The 19,821-nt window shown below is 33.2% G+C and overlaps 2 protein-coding genes across 2 annotated transcripts in view; both read right to left on the reverse strand.

Annotated features, from left to right (window-relative positions):
* LOC111055179 (protein DEK) overlaps positions 1-2,980 on the reverse strand; it is a 28,901-nt gene extending 25,921 nt beyond the window's left edge. Inside the window, exon 1 of the mRNA XM_022342344.2 lies at positions 2,823-2,980. Coding sequence (XP_022198036.1) covers positions 2,823-2,846 — 24 coding nt within the window. The 5' untranslated portion in view covers positions 2,847-2,980. The remainder of the gene's footprint in view (positions 1-2,822) is intronic.
* A 1,010-nt stretch (positions 2,981-3,990) lies between these two features.
* The window catches only part of LOC111055184 (GMP reductase 2), a 38,190-nt gene continuing 22,359 nt past the window's right edge, over positions 3,991-19,821 (reverse strand). The window contains exons 6-7 of the mRNA XM_039443013.1: positions 13,338-13,543; positions 3,991-8,861 (exon numbers count right to left, since the gene is read on the reverse strand). Coding sequence (XP_039298947.1) covers positions 8,681-8,861; positions 13,338-13,543 — 387 coding nt within the window. The 3' untranslated portion in view covers positions 3,991-8,680. The remainder of the gene's footprint in view (positions 8,862-13,337; positions 13,544-19,821) is intronic.

A 19,821-nucleotide genomic window follows, 5' to 3' on the forward strand; every position in this document is an offset into this window, starting at 1 on the left:
AATTAAAGAGAATAGAATGCTCTACAATTTAACGATCAGTACTTATTTTTTTCTATGCATTGTTGTTGAGTAATAAGCCCTAAAATTGCAAAATGTTGGAAGAAAAACTGTCCTTACAAAAATTTTACACTTTTAAAAGTGAATATCTCGAAAACTAAAGAAGACATCACAAAACTCTACTGTACAAAAATTGTAGGAAATTTATCTAGCTTAATTTTAGTTCAGTTAACCATGTCGCTGAAATGCACTGTTTCCCAGTTAAATGCGTAACAGCCAGAAATGGAAAAATGCAACTTTTAAACCACCATAATCCCTTAAGCTTAAGGGGTAGTGATGAAGACTTTTGATATGTTCACCTTCTAACTAGTTCAAACAAAGCTGCGAAGTAAAATATTGTGTTCCAAACATTCCCTCCCAATCTCCCTGTCAATAATGATCTATTGTTGTTGAACTGAAGATATTACACTCAACAGTAACGTTAACGGCTGCAACAATGGTAGGGAGATGCGTAAAATAATGAGACCATAGATGAAATTGAAGAGAATAATTAATGTGCTCTATGAGCTCAAGATTAGCACGGATTTTTTCAATCAATCGTTAAAAAGTTATAAGGCCAAAAAGATAAAAAAATCGGAGCCGGAAGAGGTTTTCTTCAAAATGTGATACCTTCTAGAGCTCATACCTAGAAAACTATGAGAGATATGGTAAAATGTTGGAAATGAAACTTGAAGGCTAATTTGCGAGCTCGAATTGTGTTCGACAAAAATTTCCGAAAGGCGTAATTGTTCGAGATAAAACAAAAAACAAAATATGGCACTTTCAAATCACCCCCACCACCTTAGCACAGGGGGTAGGAGTGAGGACTTTTGATAATATGTTCACCCCCTTATCATTAAAAGAGCTGCGGGTCAAAAATTGTGTTTCAAACTTTTCCCTCTATAATCTTTCATTGACGAGTATTTAAAAAACTGAGTGAGTGAGTAGGCATAAACAGACTCAAAGAATGATGATTTATTGATTATATTTATTAATGTAAAATGTGGCTGAGATTGATCAATAGCAAATAGAATGATGATTTATTGATTATTTTGATGCAAAGTATGAGTGAGATTGATCAATTATTTCAATCATTTTTAGAGCAATTTTATAAGTTCCCATAAATTCCCAAAATTTCTTGGCCTCGGAAATATTTCCAAATCATAAGTTCCTTCCCACTGGGAATATTCCCGATCCACATCACTAAGAAGGTCCATACAGATAAGCACTAACTATCATTATCATAACAAAAACGCAAACTTAATAAATCATGATTTGAGCGGTTCCACACCTGTAAGAGAGGGACTAAACATGCGCACTTTTGCTATGGTTACCTCCTAACTACCCTAAACAGAACTGCGGGGTCATAAATTGTCTTCTAAACTTTTCCCCCTACAACCCTTCGTTGACTGGACTAAATATCAACACATACAACAATGCAATCAAATCTCTGTCAGTAATAAGTACTGAAAAAGAACTAGGAGAAGATGAAAATAAATGTTTTTTCTAATTCAGTTTGATGCCGCATACATCAGGTTGAGAATTACTGAACTAGAAGACTATACAAGAGAAATAAGATTATAATAGAGAAGATTTCAGCTAGGTAGTTATAAAATATAGGAAACGTTTTTGGTTCCATCAGAAGAAATACCTACAATTTGTGGGTCATAAGAACAAATTAATGATTGAACATGCACATTATAGAACAGTTCCACATCAAGCTATTACTTACTTAATAATTTGCACCATTTACGAAATATAAATAAATATAATTGCAAACAATAAATAGATATACATAATAGATTGGAGTTATTTCTGCATTATTCTCCAGCCAATAAATTTAGAAATTTACCATTAAATTTTAAAGTAAATACAATAAAAGGAAGTATGAACCTTTTCTTTATAGTCCTAAGGCTACTAGAACTATTGAGATAAATAGGTACCTAATAATCATCCAGTACCTTTTAATAATGAATAACATAGTTCTTCACAAGATGGACATAAAAAAGAATTTCATATTTATTATGCGACAGCAGAATAAATACGAACAAATTAATAAACATAATTAAGAATAACTCAATTTCCAATAAAATCCGAAAACTAAATCATAAATAACCTAATAGCCTACAATAATTATTTCTGAACATTCAATTCAAGTTACTATTAATTCTTCTTGGTAATTAATCTTCTAAGTAGACCTATAAGAATAGGTACTTGATGTATAATACGAAGGAATCTTGATTAAAAAATCCACAGTTAGGAAAATATTAGGTACCTAGGCCTAATGGATTATTCTTTGGCAGATTGTATTATTTGGCAGAGAAGATTGAAAAAAAACTAGAATGGTTAGTTAAGAAAAACGAAATTGTCAGCGAATAATTGGGATCACTAAATAATAGATCAACACAGAGTAAATTATTATTAATTCTAGAATTGAAAGAGAGCCTAAAATCCGGCGTCATTCCGGCAAAGATATTATACAGCAACATCATCTATAGAATACTAAGGTACCTAATCTTCTTCTTTCACCAAATAGGTGATAAATTGTTTTTCAAAAGCAAATAAAATTACTAATATCAATTATTTAAATTTGAAAAGAATGAATAATACAAGGGCAAAACAGAAAATGCTAAAATGCTCTCATCTCCCGCCAATTTAGTATTTCATGTCCCTCAAGAAGTGAGAGTTTCTATTTCGTTATGTTATTGTAAACAAATGTAGTAGTTGTTAGTTTAGCAAATGGCAATAAAAAATAACAATTTTAGTTTAAACAAAACAAAACTTACCTTCGCAGATTGCTTGGACGCCATCACGATCACTATTCACTACAGCAAGCAGCTAAACGATGCAAAATGATGCAAACAAGATCCTGTGTTGTGTTGTTTGTGCACAAGTGATACAGGTACTGGCTGGGGATGAAATGATTACAAATCCCAGTAGGCAAATCAAGGCCCAAAAACTGTCAAGGCTGAGAAGATCAAAATATCGCATCCAAGAAAATCATAAGCTGACGTACGGTCAAACTGTAAAAATATAAACATAACCTAAAAAAATGAAACTTAGATGGTCTTGGAAGTAAGATGAGGATTGAATGAATAGGTTTGTGTTTAAAATGACATAATATATGGTGTTATTCAAGTTTTTTTCTAATAATTGAAATGAAGATAGCTTGCATCTCCGAAGATGTCTGTGCTATTTGTTATATAGTTTGGCTGTACGTCACTTCACTATTTTCGGGGATAGGATATTTTGCCTACCTGCAACTGCAGCGCCTGCAGAAATTATTATTCTCAATAATACCAATAATATATCTCAGAAAATTTGAGTATATTTGAATTTATTTCGTCCTAAGTACGCATATTTCCAAGATGATTATGATTAATGTAATATTCCACATTTATTTTGTCAGCTTTTAAGTGACATATGTTTGGACGCATTTTTTTTAAAGTTGAAATTGCTTGAATAGAGAGTGGACGCCCGTACTATTTTGATAATGCCCTTGTGAAAACCAACAATATTTGTGTAGAATTGATAGAAATTAGATATTAAATCTTTTAATTAACATAAGTTTATACTGCTACCACAATATTTCCAAGTAGTATTGCTATTAAAATCCTAACCTTGCACATCTCACACCTTTCAAACTCTCTTTACAAACCCACTTTATTTCATTGCACAGGCAAAAAGCTTACGTGGGCATTATCCGCAATAAAAAAATAATCATCCTATAATATTTCCATCCATCTATTACATAAATTCTTACATACAATAGCGACACCTTATTACTGATATTAAACTGATTATATCTAATTATTCCCATTTCAAAGGAACCCATTTAACCAATGCTGAAAATTCACCAAATAAATAACGAACTTTTTAATGATTTGTAATAATTACAATGGTATCATCGGTAAAATTAAAATTCAAGGATTATGAAACAAAGAGGAACTTGAATAAATTCAAAAATAGCTTTATTTTTTCATCTCCTTAAACATTAACACAAAAATATTTTGATTTTTTCAACAATAAAAATTCTAACAATATTTAGAATTAGTTCTAAATTGTAATGTAAATTATTCGAATACAATAATTTGAATGTCCATTTAACCTTTAAGTGTATATGACTAAATTTCATGTTGGTTTCCTGTAATAAAAATCGGTATTAATCGGAAAAATGATGTATTAAGATAGACGACGGCGACAGCATGTTTGTAGATTTATTTATTCAATCAACTTCTACAAATTGTTTCATCTTCTTGATTGTGCGTTTCACATTGTTTTTATGCCACATCTGCATGTTGGCCCAAAGGTCAATGTCGACCAGCGCCAATGTGTGGATGGACGCTGGCCTTTATTGGGCACTGAGCACATTGCAAGCTGGGTCAGCTAACTGGGCCAACATGTAGATGCGGCATTAGAGGATTCTACCAGTTGACTGCAGGCTTAGAGGAGATCCTTTGAACATTAATATTAAATTATACTTGAATTATAATGATATGAATTATGAAAGTCAACTGAAATACATTTATAATTTTCACTATAATGTTAAAGGGACTTTCTCCGATCCACTAGCAAATCACATTCATGGAAGTAAGATCGCTAACATTGATAATTCGAAATTAAAAATGAAGAATAATTTTTCCAGCTGCGAATATATTCAATGAGGATTAAGAGAGAAAGATAATAGATTCTGCAACATATAATAAGAAAATAACAATAATAGAAAACATAAAGAACGATTTCTTCATTTTTAGGGCAATTTATCTATTCCTAGGAAGTAAAAGTTAAACTGAAATAAAGGAAATAATTAATTGTTGTAACATTAATGCTTGGATTTGAGGTTTGTTTACTTCTAAAAACAGTCTTGATTAAATATGTGAAAATTTCAGTAAATCTATTTCCTATTACGGTACCAGTAGTTCTACCTTATGAAACTAACACAACAAATTTTAATATTTAATTTAATACTTGAATTTTAATATTTTTAAAATTAAGATGAATACTTAAACAATGGACACTATAGATTAATTAATAAGTTGATATTTGTTCTTCAATTTCACTTCTCATTACTAAATGCTTGTTAATGATCACTTTTTCAATACTTAGACATGACAAGGCAAGTGCTAAACAATGTAGAAGCTAATAGATATTATTCACTGCTATGTCGTAGCTAAAGTATTGAAAAAATGATTAATATTTGTACAAACAGGGCCTTGTTGCATGATAAAATACAAACTAATAATATCAGTAGTCATCTGGCTATTAAAATATTAAACTATTAGCTTGCATTCTAACATGCAATAGGTCCCTGACGGTAGATATTTGTTCTTATTACTGAAGGTAATAAGCATGCTGTGATTTCCTTACTATCAATAAATATTAACAATTTAGTCTGTTAGTGAACAAGATTATTTCAATTAGTGTTTTGAGGAGAAGACTAAGTTATCAAGGAGACGAACCTAACCAGTTAAACCCATAATCAAAATTACCAAAAAATATCATTAAAAAAATTGATTTCACAGAAAATATGAAGTTGGAACTTGAATAAAATATAGAACGTGTATCAATAATTACATTCTAATTGAACGTTTGATTCTAATTATTTTGTTTTAGTAAAAATATTGTTAACAGTTTTGTAATTTATGATGGTATTTTCCTTGATAGGGATGATCATCTTTAATTCTTCTGTTTCTGGTAATAACAAAGTTAATGATAATTCTGAATGAAATATTGAAGTTATCAATAGTGACATTTAACATTGATAGATTTTCGTACATTTGAAAATGTGATCTGGGTTCACCTATATTACTTCTTCAGTATTACTATACCTTAGCCAAATAAACATTTTAAAACTCTGTTAAATAATAAATTCTAAATCTTGGAGAAATTTCAATAGTCACATCAGGCTTCCAATTCCGAACAAATTAGAAACGTAATTTTTATAATTCAAAGGATAAAATGATCCAACCAATCTCATATGTTTTTAAAAATATTAAATAAACATAATTGAGACAAAATTCTTTCAATTATCAACACTGAATAACCCGGCATCATTCATTACCGCTTTGGTAATGATGCTATACTATACAAAAGGCCTGACACTTAGTGAATAGTCTGTAATACACTAGTAACTAGTACATGTTACGTATCAATATGTACATAATTTTTATCATCCTAGTTAAGCGTACAGAGATTCCACTAACGGACTTGCAATATAATGCAAGATTTTCAAAACATTACTATCTCAAGCTCCATTGGAAGTGATGCAATCTAATTATCATAATGAGGCAGTACACGATATAAAACCGGAAAACTTATACAATATTATTCAAATTTTTACTAGTAAAGATAATGATAAAAATACAAATTAGAATTCACATTCAAAATAATAATAAAAAATTAATCAAATTCAGAATATAATAGGAGATGTAATTTTATAATTGCTTACAATGTTAAAAACAAAATTCAATAACGAGGATTAATTATGGTTATAGGAAGTTATGTAATTGGGAACAGCTCACCTATTAACTTATTATTGTATTAACTAAATCTAAAGCTTGTACATATGTCAACCAGAGAGACATACAAGTATTTGAATCCTAACTAACTAATAATTGTGAGTCTTAAACGAAAAATATGTGCTCCACTTGAACTAGAATTTGTGCAACAGCTTTGAAAATACCAAAGGATTTCAAGTTCCTAATAAATTTTCGAGCAATATACTTGCTTGGAAGCTTTTTATTACAACCGATTTAATCATTAATTATAAAATGTATTCATTTGGTGGAACAGTTGGATTTTCTTATTCTACACAAAATCTAATAAGATAGGAATAGTTTTCCATTCGTTAATTTGACAATGCCAGACCAAAGTATGAAGATCATCAACCCTTTCAAATGAAATTGGATAATACTTTCCTGAGACAGATCGATTCATTCCATAATAAAGAGATTCAAATAATGAGTTTGTAAGAGCAAAAATTACAATCTTTTGAGCTGATTTCGATGAGCAAGAAAAACTAATAAACCAAGAATAGCTTCCGTTGAATTCAACGCTCGTTGTGAGTTAATTTCATTGTAACAAAATGACTAATCACGTTTTTAGTGACCAAGTCAATCTCGACTAGATTAAATGATTAGTACAGCATTATCTAAGTAAAGCACCAATAAAATTCACTAAATTATGGAATAAAACGTACACATATCGATTGTACATCTATTTATGGTACAGGACTAGGGTTTCGTGGCCACACAGGTCTTATAATCAAGCTGATGACTGACTTCTACGAAACCATGATCTTATACCATAAATAAATGTACGATTGAATAGATTTGTGTGTTTTATTTCAATAAATTACTTAACGCATGCCTACTAAAGAAATTCTATTCATAACTAGAACAGCATACGATTGACCAACTATCCAAAAAAATTACATTGAAATTGATCCACAAAGGAATCGTAAGATTCTTGGAGAATTATTGGAATGACATACAATCTCAAGTTTGAATATCCACCAATACAACTCAAAGTATCTTCTAAATTACACTACCGAGTTCAAAAGACTGGCAATGATTCACAATTCGTATTCAGAGACTTTTGACTTTGTTTAAAATGATTAGCTCAAGGTCTAATCACTATTCCCAAACATGATACAACCAAAAAATAATATTTAAAACATATAGATTTACTGAAATTATAAGAAATACAATTATTTGTGCATTGATTACGTTTATACCCACCAACCAAGATTAAATTCCAATAGTATATTTTTAATAGTTATTTCATACATATGCATTATCTGCTAGTATGAGCTAGTTTTCTATACTTTGGCTCGTACTTTCAAACAACCATATATACAATGAGAAGCTTAGGAATATTAAAAATCTGTTCATTTTTGGCCAGTATTAAGCTTATATGATGGATATAATTATAAAAAAACATATTATATCAGGAATTTTATGATAGGAAGCTTATGGCTATTTTTTTAAAAGTATCAAACGTTGAAATTGGTTTCATATAACGTAGGTGAATGGGTAAATACATACAATAAATGATACATGAATATGGAAATAGTTACATATTGGTGGGTTTGGGGAAAGAACATTTTGCTTGAGACTAGACATTTGCATCAAATGCTCAAATTGGTTCACAAATGAGTTTGTAAATTATAAAATATTTATAATGAATGATACATAAATATTGTTATATTTTCATTTATATCGGCATGGAATACAAATATAACATGAAATTGAATCGACAGAGAATCAGTTTAAAAATAAACTAGACACAAATTGGAAATCACTTATTATTATTTTTCTACCTAACATCAATCGGGAAGTGATTTAAAAGCGCTTAAGTTCTGGTGTTATATTCATTGATATCATGAAATACTGCTAATATCTGCATATAAGATGTGTTGTTATATGCATTAATTTTATGAGTAAATATTCAATTTCTGCAAATAAGTTGTTTTTAAGCGCTGATTTTATAGGTTCATTTTCTGGAAGTTCTGTTCGATTTTTGATAATAATAATAATCTATGTTATTCTATGCGTTGATTTCATGAGTAAATATCCAATTGTGCAAATGATAGCCTTAGTCAACAACAAAATGTTGAGAATCATTGACAATGTCGGGTTGGCTACTAGTTGAAACAGCTGTTGACCTGTTGGGTGCATCTGATGAAAGTGGCGCGACGAGGTAGCTCTTTCAGTTTTTCGGCTCCCGTATAGGTGCAGGCGGAGCGCAGACCTCCCAGAATATCGAGAATTGTAGCCTCCACATCACCACGGTAAGGCACTTCCACGGTCTTACCTTCAGACGTCCTGCAATATCCAAACCAAATAATAAACTTCCTATATACATTTTTATTAGAATCAAAATATAGGATCATGTATAGAATCACATCTATACATGTATACATGGGACACTCCACGAAATGTGTAACAGCCGAAGACCATAGATTCTACATGAAATTTGCAACCGAAAATGTTCAGTAAAACTTTCTTATATCGATCGACCTTAATTTTTCGATATTTTTGGAAACATTAATAACCATTAAACTATCAGTCAAAATCGAATTCTAAGGATATGGTTAAAAAAAGAAGAAATGTCTTATTAGATTCATAATTTGTTTCTTTCGTTGACGTTTTTGAACTTTTTATGAGCGCTCAAATTTGATAAAAGTAAATTCTTCGAGTTCAAAGCCAAACTCCAAACATTTCCCATTAAGAAACAAACAAGGGACCTCTTACTCAGTCATATATAAGGTCATAGATGCTTGAACAACTTTTATCAAACATTTGATTCCCTATTAAACCCGTGTAAATACTAATAACATATTTTTCATGACCAAAAACAATCAAGCATCTGCGATGTATATGAATATACAGGCGACTATATATGAATAGAATAGAATGGCTTCCTTTATTTTTCATCTGGTATTTGGCAATCCTCCCGCTCTGATCGAATTGTCTAATAATAATCGAATTGGAAATCTAATATCCATCCTTCAAGTGGTCCTGCGAAATTTTGATCCAGGAGAGCGGACTTAAGGCGCAGCCGGCCCTCTCTTACACTCAACCTTCTAACCGAATGTATGATGACTGTATAATGTGGCCCATAAACCTATATTAATTCAATAATGAGTTCAATTCAATTTTCCAAACATGTAATAATTTGGTTTGTGCGTTACTCCAGACGTTACACACAGGGACATTAGTAGCGGCTACTAGCTGCTATGGGAATGCGGAATTGGAAATGTCCATAACTCAAATGTACATGACATTTCCAATTCCGTGTTCCCGCTAGTGGGCGCTTAGTTGACGCTACAAATTGTCCCTAAACACAGGCTACATGAACTCCATTAGACAATCGTCCCTATCAAGAGTAATGTGTCAGAGATAGTTGATCGTTCATATCATCATCATCATCATCATTATTATCATCATATCTAGTCGAAGGTCTTTTAGTTGAATATCTATAGTGGAATGAATTCAGACAAACATGGAAAAGCCGATAGGTGAAGTGGCCACTAACGTATTGACTGAATTAGTGATTAGTAGGTGTCAATAGCGCTATCACACTCTCGCGCTTCTTGCATATGATAATAAATCACTCAAGTCGGAGTTTTAGAAAATAAAGGAAGAAAATGACAAGCTGAAAAAGACTGTTAATCTTCTTAATGACAAAATTGAAGAATTGAAACAGTTTAAAAAAAGAAAACATAGAAATTACAGGTGTTCCGTGCAATCAAGGTGAAGATTTGCATGGCTTGTGGGACAAAATAGCTGCAGTTATCTATGTTAACTGCAATATAAACTTTATTTCAACTGTGCACCGTTTAGGCATGACTAACGAACGTCTCAATTGTCAAGTTCATATCAAGAGACTACAAGTATTCGTGAATTGGAGCTGCACGGGTCAATCGCAAGAAACTAACAGCTGCTTTTCTATCCATCAACTGGCTCCCAAACTCCGTGCATGTCAATGAGCATATTTCCCCAAGCAACAATTTATTCTGCGAAATGCGAAACGTCTCGTCTTGCAGCTGCATGGTCAAAGGATTGCAAAATGCAGAATATATGTCAAGAAGTCTGCAGTATCAAGAAGCTGGAAAATTTCACGACATATGAGTCGGTCAACGTCAGCGTTGACGCCTCAGGCTGATGATGAGTAAAAAAATAATAATTCTATACAATAAAACTGGGACTGGACAATTAGATCATGTTATATTCTCCTCTATATATGAACTGTATTTGTTTTTTCTTCTTCAAGTTATGAACGCAAACACCTCTTGGTTTTATTTGAAAACTAATAATAATATTTATTGTAATAATCTTCTAAATATCCATAATTCTATGAAATTATTATCACACAATAACAGAATATCGTACAATAATTGTCCTAGCAATAATTACAGTATTCTTATACATTATAGCTTACAAGTACCAAATATCAAAAAAAGTTACTCTCTAAGAAAGTTATTTCTCATAAAATTGTATCTTAGAATGGAAAAGATACAAAACTACTTGTATGCAGAGTTCTTTTTCCGGACTTGTATTTATTATCATATGTAATGATACTATGATTTTATACTAGACCTTCAATTTCCAATTCTCTTGCTGTTCAAAAAATACTTACATAATTCAAGGTCATCACAATTCCATTATTGTTGACATTCCTCTATTATCAATGAGAAGTGTGGTGTCAGCTACCTATAGCAGATAGATAGCACATTTTTGTTGGACCCCCATGAATAGTTTCCCACACTCCAACGATAGAGTTACCCATATTATAGTAGGCAATAAATGCTTCAATACGAATGCAGCATTATACATGAAGCCAACAGTTGAATGCTCTCACACTGCTGTTGGTGTTCACTTGATTGTAAAACGCTTAGTTAGGATGTAATATTATATTAGATAATTGTGCTAATGAATGAATGAATAGCAATGTAAGCTCTAACTCGGGCTACCACGGCTCAATTAAGCTTACTGTGTTTCACCAATCTTATAAGTTCAAATTCCATAAATGAATTAAATGAATAATCATGAATTATATCGTGAATTTCATAATATTTTGGTTGTTTTTTCTCTATCCATCCCACATATATAATACCAATCTTATTATACACTTGCAACGTAAATCTGAATATCTCAACATAGGACATTGCTAATATTATGTTTTTATTGTTATGAATAGGTGAACATAGTTGAACTGTGTCTAACTGTGTTGGTGCAATGCACTTTTGTATTGTTTTCAAGTCAAGTACGCAAGTCTGGGGTTGGGCTCTATTTAATCAGACCGCTGACAAAATCAAGCCTTCACTGGACTTTCTTTAACCTATTTTCTTTTCATCTACGGGCAATTGCTCACCTAAACAAAAAAAATAATACGGTAATAGTAACGTTTTTCTCTCCTGCTTTGTCAAAAAAAGTAGTGAAACAAAATAGTTACATTTTTGTTATAATAATTACTATAAGTGACGGCTGTCACGCTGGGGGGCTGATCATAATAAGGCACTAGAAGAAGGATGATAAGAGAATCATTTTATGAACTGTCTTGATGCATCTCTAGTTAAATGCTCAGAGTGTACTGATATATTTGATTTTCATGGAAAACTTAGCAATACAAAACTGCAGTGGCATGAGCTTCTCGGTCATTCATCAGAAAATACGTAGACTTAACTTTCAGACGTAGCTTTGAGGAATTTTCAAAATTTTTACAGGGATTAGGGCATAAGTTGAACTGCACAATATTAACCGTGGCATGGCTTAACATGTCTACTTTGGTTTGGTAATCAGTTCATTCGAAAGTCAAATTATTTGTCTAGTCCAATGTATTTTGTATTAAAGGAAATATGCAACAAAATTACTATACAGTCACCCAAAGATCTATTATAAAAACAATTTTAAAAAGAGACTTGGGATACCCAACAATAAAATTGTTTACCGAATTTCCTGTTCTGAATGTTGAACAGTTTTTTATTGAATCACTGTTGATTCCCCATGAAAAAATTCAAAAAGGAGCTTTTAGGAGAAATAGTTAACTACTCTACTCGTCACAGATTCAATTACAACTTTGAGATACCTCAGCTGACTCATTGCTCTGAGCTGACGAATCCCTCATACTTGGTCCATATTTTGTACAGAAATATGCCAGGGGTGATTAAGGAAGCAGAGGAGCTTAGTTTGGTAGTTTTTGGGAAGAAGGTAGACAGGTGGCTGTACCAGATTGGTTGGGCTAAAGAGCTGCTGCAGTCTTGTAATGCTCGGTGACCAATACCTTTTCAAAGTTTCCAAACAATTGGTTTGTTTTTATTTTATCATTGATATAACTTCTTCAACTGTTCTGTCTGTCTGGTAAATGTTTTTTCTTCTATAACTTTCTGGAATCCCAGATACTGTAGTCTTCAATTAAGTATTGTTAGTTGATCCTCTAGGTCATTTACACCTACTTCTGAACATTCTTTTGTGGAATGATTAATTGCAATTTTCATCATCAGCAAAAAAACCTACAAAATTACATAGACAAACATTTGTAATGTGTAACTCGTGAGTAAAGTGTGTTGCTGCACTCGAGAAACTCTGTGCAGCAATCCCTCACTTTAAGCACTAGTTACACAAATAACTATTACAGTATCAGTACCCACTGATTACATCAGGCCTCATAGCATCATGTTTATTTTAGTTGTGTGGCCTGATAAGACGATACTGATATTGTAAAATTTATCGTGTAGGGATCACTCAAGGATGTTTGTACCTAGCCCAACTTAACTTACAGTGTCAGTTTGTACATACCTATAATCAGCCACCCCACCCGCGCGTTTCTTCATGGCGGTTGCAGAGCTCATGCCATAGAACAGCTTCACCTTGGTTCCATCTGCCTTGTGGTGCACTTCCCCCCCGGACTGGTCATGTCCCGCCAACATGCCCCCCAGCATCACGAAGTCCGCTCCCGCTCCAAAAGCCTTCGCCACATCACCCGGGCAGGTACAGCCCCCGTCCTGACCAACACCAGTCAATTAGTTGTTATTTAGACAAACAAAACAATTGAGAATGAAAAACAATAAAATACAGTGTTTATGAATGAATATAGGAGTTTTGTCTCTTTATAATATTTGTTACATTAAACCTACAGTTATGACGAATGAAAAAGCTTCACGAATAAATTGTCATCATAGAGAAAAATAGCATAAGCCGTATAAAAGTTCAATATGTATACAATTTGTGCATCAAGATTTAAGAATGAATTTGAATGAATTAATTCATTCATTTTCCAAAAACAAAATAAAGAAAAGCTATACAAAAAATAAAAATATACTACTGCACTAAGCTAAAGCACATGATATCACCATAAAAATGATGGAATTGCTTATTTATTACATAAGAAGTGATTTCATTAAAGATCATATCATTAAGGATAGAATAACAATGAGAATCGAATAAAAAATAATAATATTCAACGAAATCTAAAGTTAAATGAAAATGGAAATATTTTTTTGGTGTAGTTAGTACTTTTAAGTCTTCTCTACCACTTAACCTCGCTATAAACCACCTCGAAGACTTCTGCTAAGGTTATATAGGTTAGGGTCTATGTGAAAGCTCCCAAATAACCTCAGCTGATGTTATGAATGAAAAACTGTAGTAATTACATGCAATGAATTCTTCAGCTGAATAAATCACAATTTTATTTTTCTTATGCACTTTCAATGTTATTTTTATATCCTGAAAAAGAACGAAGGAGTGAGTCAATAATTTTTTTGTCCAACGAAATTGACCTGTAAGAGGTACTTTCAGTTATTAATTGCATGCGTCATTGCAGCTGATGATGAATAATTATTATTCATCATTATAATCATTATAATCTGATTTGTATATTGGCGTTCGAAGGAGACTCCTTTTCCTTTTGTATTATCCTTAAAATTCAAAATAAAAATAAAACTATATACCTACGGTATACATCGACACGAAATTTAAAAAGAAACAAACCTGTCAAATTTCATGAAAATCTATTTCCGCGTTTCGCCGTAAATGCGGAACATAAATATAAACATAAAGAGAAATGCAAAACCGTCGACTTGAATCTTAGATCTCACTTCGCTCGGTCAATAAGCCTTTTCACAGCCAACATCAACCATTTCTAGCATATTGAGAAAATATTGCAAGCGAATGAGCACTGATGACAACAAAAAGAACAGTTGATTTTTAACTACTTGACTTAACATTTTTAACTTTAAATTTAATGTAACAAATATTATAAAACCCAAATACTAATTGTAAATACCCTGTATGCTAGCAATTTCTATAGCTAACCTAACCTAAACCACGGAATAAAGAACTCTCTCCTTTTTTGTGTCTAAACTATTCCGTCCAAGACAAAGTAGATGATGCTATGCGTAGCCCTACTTGAAGTTCATTTACCATATTCGAATCAAATCAAGTTTTATTCAATTACAATACAAATTAGTACATTTACAGGTCATTGAAGTCAACTAGCTACTCGAAGTATTTTATGAATAGCTAGTTGAGTAGTGGAAGCCGAGCAGGACGGATGTTTATCTTGCTTGCGCCGTGCCGCTTATCTGTTTACTCGGTCAAGCTAGAATTCTTGAGAAGTCGTGTAACTTTCGAACAATTTTCTTCTTTATTAAGTGCTTATATAAATGTTTAACCGGACGTGAAAAAGTGCATTATAATAGTGTTTCGAAGTGATATTTCAATTTCAAGTTCGACAGTGTTATGCAGAAGGACATTCAAAGTTACTACTCGCCTACTGTTTCATCCAAGAGGTCACGAGAAAAAGGTTCTCCAGAGGTCGTGAGTCATACACATAAGAAAAAATCAACTGAATCAACGATGGGTCTCGATGAGGAGCTTATGAAAAAATTACTACAGGAATCAGAAAATCGTATTTCTGCGTGTATAGGTGCCAAACTGGAAAAGCTTAGAGAAGACTTTCAGCAAGAATTTTCTTCTATGAAAACATTAGTGGATAAAGTGTCGTCCCAGAACAAAGAACTTGAAAGTCAAATGAAAAAGTTGTCTACAGCGAATAAATTGTTGCTGAAACGGGTTATCGGGTTAGAAGATAGGAGCAGAAGGAACAATTTCATTTTCAAGGGTCTCAAGCATAAAATGGGTTCATCAAATCCGATACAAGTGGTGAAGAGTTTTTGTAGTGAGTATTTGGGGTCTAGAAATGATTTGTGGATTAATCGGGCTCACTGTTTGGGAGCGGTGAGGGATGATGGTCCACTCATAGATAATTTCCCCGATGACGCCGATGTAACGCATATTTTGAAAAAATGTCAAGAGGCTTAAAGGCACTGGGTTCTTTGTACAAAAAGACTTTTCGGCTGAAACTAGAAGAACAAGGGCCTCGTTATTCCGGATGAAAAAGGAAATAGTGAAGTTGCGGCCGCAGGAAAGGGTGTTAGTGAATCACGATCGGCTCACGGTTGGCGGTGTGTCGTTCGAGATAGATGGAGCAGGAGACTTACAAGCTGGGAACCAGGATGGCGAGGAAAAACTGCGTGAGGTGCTGGGAGACCACGCGGAAGCTGTTATCATGGCGATGAAGGAGAAAAAAGAGGAACGTGATGAAAGTGCGAAGGATGAAGGACATTGAAAGGAAGCCGTTAGCCAGGAAGTAACGAAGAACTGTAAACTAGAAATTTTAGTGTACAATGTAGTTGGCTTAAGGGGTAAGCTTAATTTTGATTTATTTAAAATTCTTAAAGACTACGAATGTTTTGTTTTATTAGAAACTTTTCTGGAGGAAGGTGAACACTTAATTTATGAAAGGTTTTTAGAAGGATACAAGTTTGGTTGGGAATTTGCTACCAGGGATAGTCGATTTGGCAGGGCAAAGAAAGGGAAATTAATAGCAGTTAAGGATGGATGATAGGAAAGATTTTACTAGTATAGAAATGTTAAATGGAAGAAACGTTGTTTGGTTATTGAAAGAGAATATTTATTTTGTCCCAGTCTATTTAAGTGGCGGTTAAGGAGATGAATAGGAAATAGACTATTGTGCTTTATACGATTTTATATCGACTCTAGATGACACAAGTAGTGTAGTAATAGCAGGAGATTTAAATGGGAGATTGGGAAGATCAAAACTTACCTTTAGAAGTGATGCTAAATCAATCAGATATACTATGTCATGAACGTAAATCGAAAGATAATGTTATAAACAGAAAAGGAAGAAAATAATAAATCATTGTGAAGAGTTCAACTTAATCATTCTAAATGGTCGAACTAAAGGTGACGTACAAGGTGAGTTCACTTTTGTGAATAGTAGAGGGTCGTCTGTCATTGATTTATGTTGCATGAGTTTAGAAAATTTAAATATGATAGAAGGGTTCAGAGTAATACCGGTAGGTTTTTCGGATCACTTGCCAATATGTGTCAGTTTTAATTGTCAGGTGTGTGAAAAACATGAAAATGATCTTACACCCATAGCCCCAAAAGTACCCGTGAACTGCTGTAACGATATTTTTACTGAAAAGCTGGCTAATAAATGTAGAAGTTTTAATTCGCTGCCTGAAAATATTAACGAGACTAGTAATGTATTGAAAAATCTCATCTATAGTGCAGCCAGTTTTGAATACGAGCGGAAATTGAACAAAAGAAAATTCAAAAAGAACGAGTGGTATGATGCTGAGTGTGTGTCTATGCGAGAAAGAATGTTTGCACTATTGAAATTGTTCCGGAAAACCAATTCAGATAAATTAAGAAGCGATTATGCTGAAGTAGTAAAGGATTATAAGGTTCTTTGTGAAAGGAAGAAATACTGTTATTGGGAAGATATAAAAAATAAGTCGGAACAGTTAAGGACTCAATGTTCTGGGAGTTGGTAGGAAACTTTAAAGGTAAAACTCAATAGCAGAAAGCAAATATTAGCTCAGAGGAGTGGATAGATCATTTTGAAAAGTTATATAAGCCTGAGAGGTCTATTGAACCAACTTTATATGCTGAACCACTCAATAACAACTGTGCACTGAATGAGATTAATAGTATTGATGAAATTGGTTGTTCACTGAAAAGACTTAAAAATGGAAAAGCCACAGGTGAGGATAGGATCCCCGCTGAATGCTATAAGGTAGCACCATTGCAATTCAAGCAGCTGTTGTGTGCTTTCTTCAACAAACTTTATGATCAGTGTGAGATGCCGGATTCATTCAAGAAATCAATAATATTTCCTCTGCATAAGAAGGGAGACCATAGCGATCCAAATAATTATAGAGCTATATCGTTTACTAATGCTATTTATCAAGTGTTTATAGGCATTCTATTGAAGAGACTGGAAGAATGGGTTAGTAGCCGAAGAATTATTGCAGAGAATCAGGCTGGCTTTCGAGCTGGCTACTCATCTATAGATAACATTTATGTGTTATACAATCTGATAAAATATTTTACTACCGTGCAGCATAAGAAAGTCTACTGTTTATTCATCGATTTCAAGGCAGGATATGATTTTGTTGATAGGAAAGCTCTTTTAAACAAGCTGATTGAATTAGGAGTGTCAAATAAATTTGTCCGTATGATGAGAGAATTGTATAGAGACTCTTAGTCAGCCATATGGTGTGAAGGGTATTACAGAATATGTGAAATTCGAATGCGGCTTAAATCAAGGGTGCTTGATCTCGCCTGTTCTGTTCTCCATCTTTACACACGAGATATGTGAATTTATAAGAGGAGGGTTGATGGTGGGAAATTCCAGAATAAACTCTCTCTTGTATGCGGATGTCTTCGTTATCTTGTCTGATAGCATTAACGGACTGCAGGGAATGATCAACAGGTTAAGAGTATACTGTGATCGATGGAATCTCATCTTGAACAAGGAAAAGTCGAAAACTGTTGTTTTCAGGAGAGGAGGAAGATTGCGTAGAAATGAGAGGTGGAATCACGGTGGGGAAAATATTGATGTAGTGAATAAATATAAATATCTGGGGCTTAATTTTACTTCTTCCTTATCTTTAACCAATCATTTTCCTAGTAAGACTACCACAGCTAAGTATGAAATTAATAGTCTGTGGCGAAAGTTGATTAGTGCCGATGAAGTGCCAATACGTACGAAACGGAAAGTTTTTGAGGCAGTAAGTAGAGCTACAATAACGTATCCAGGCCAGGTTTGGGGCTACCAAGAGAGGGAGGACATTGAACGGTTCAACCGGTTTTTTATCAAAATATGTTTGGCATACCTCAGAATACCCCAAATCATATTTTATATCTGGAAAGTGGGAGAGAAAATGAAAACAATTGCTATGTCTGATTCGAGATTCTAGAAAGATAACTATCCTAATGGCACAAAGGAAGAGTGGATGATGGAGAGAGTGGAACGATTCATTTCATCAATGTGGGGAAGAGTGGGTGGATCCGATAGTCAGACCGAATTTGTGGGTGTGAAATGCAATGAAGTTGTAAATAAATTGCGGCGTAAAATTCAAATAGAGTGGTTGACGAGGACCGCGAACTCTCAATTCCACCGCATGTACTACAGTCTAAAAAAAGGTGATCAAGTAAAGCGAGATTATATCAGTGATATGAATAAGAGAAGCTTTATGGGCGCAATTTTCAAAGCAAGAGGATCACTCCTGTCACTAAATTTCAGGGTAGACAGGGGGGAGAAAAGCTATGTGTGCTCTCTGTGCAATGAAAGGGAAGTTGAAGACACTTATCATTTTATTGGGAAATGTAAGGTCCTATCTGAATGCCGTGTCAAATGGTTGGGGAGCCCGTAGATGATTGAAGAGACGGTGCTCAACTATTTAAATGAAAAAAACTGGAAATACCTAGCTGGTTATGTAAAGGAAGCATTAAGATATGGGAATATTCTCGTAGGGGAATTCAATTATTAACCTGAAAGCTTTAATAATGATCCTTCTGTTTCTCTATTTTTTAGATGTGGTTTATTCCTTTTTTAAATATTGTAAAGCAGTGATTATTAGAAACTTTTCATAAAGACCAATATGTTGTTACAATTGTTTGGAAGATGTAGAGAATTTTATCATGTTGTGTCCGATAAGAGTGTTGAAACCGATAAGAATCAAATTATGATGATTATAGTTGTACCTATTATTTTAGGTGGAAATACAGATTAGCAGCGATAGTAGAATACCGTACCAAAATAATCAAGAAGGCTGGTTTATTTATGATTTCATTTGTCACTTTTGTTTATCGCAGGTTCCATTGTTATCTGTTAAGGAAAATGTTTACTAGTAGGTTACTTCACTAAGATTAGAGTAGGAAGCGAAAGGAGTTTAGCTATCAACTCTGG

Source organism: Nilaparvata lugens, chromosome X (assembly GCF_014356525.2).
Source record: "Nilaparvata lugens isolate BPH chromosome X, ASM1435652v1, whole genome shotgun sequence".
Classification (NCBI taxonomy): Eukaryota; Metazoa; Arthropoda; class Insecta; order Hemiptera; family Delphacidae; genus Nilaparvata; species Nilaparvata lugens.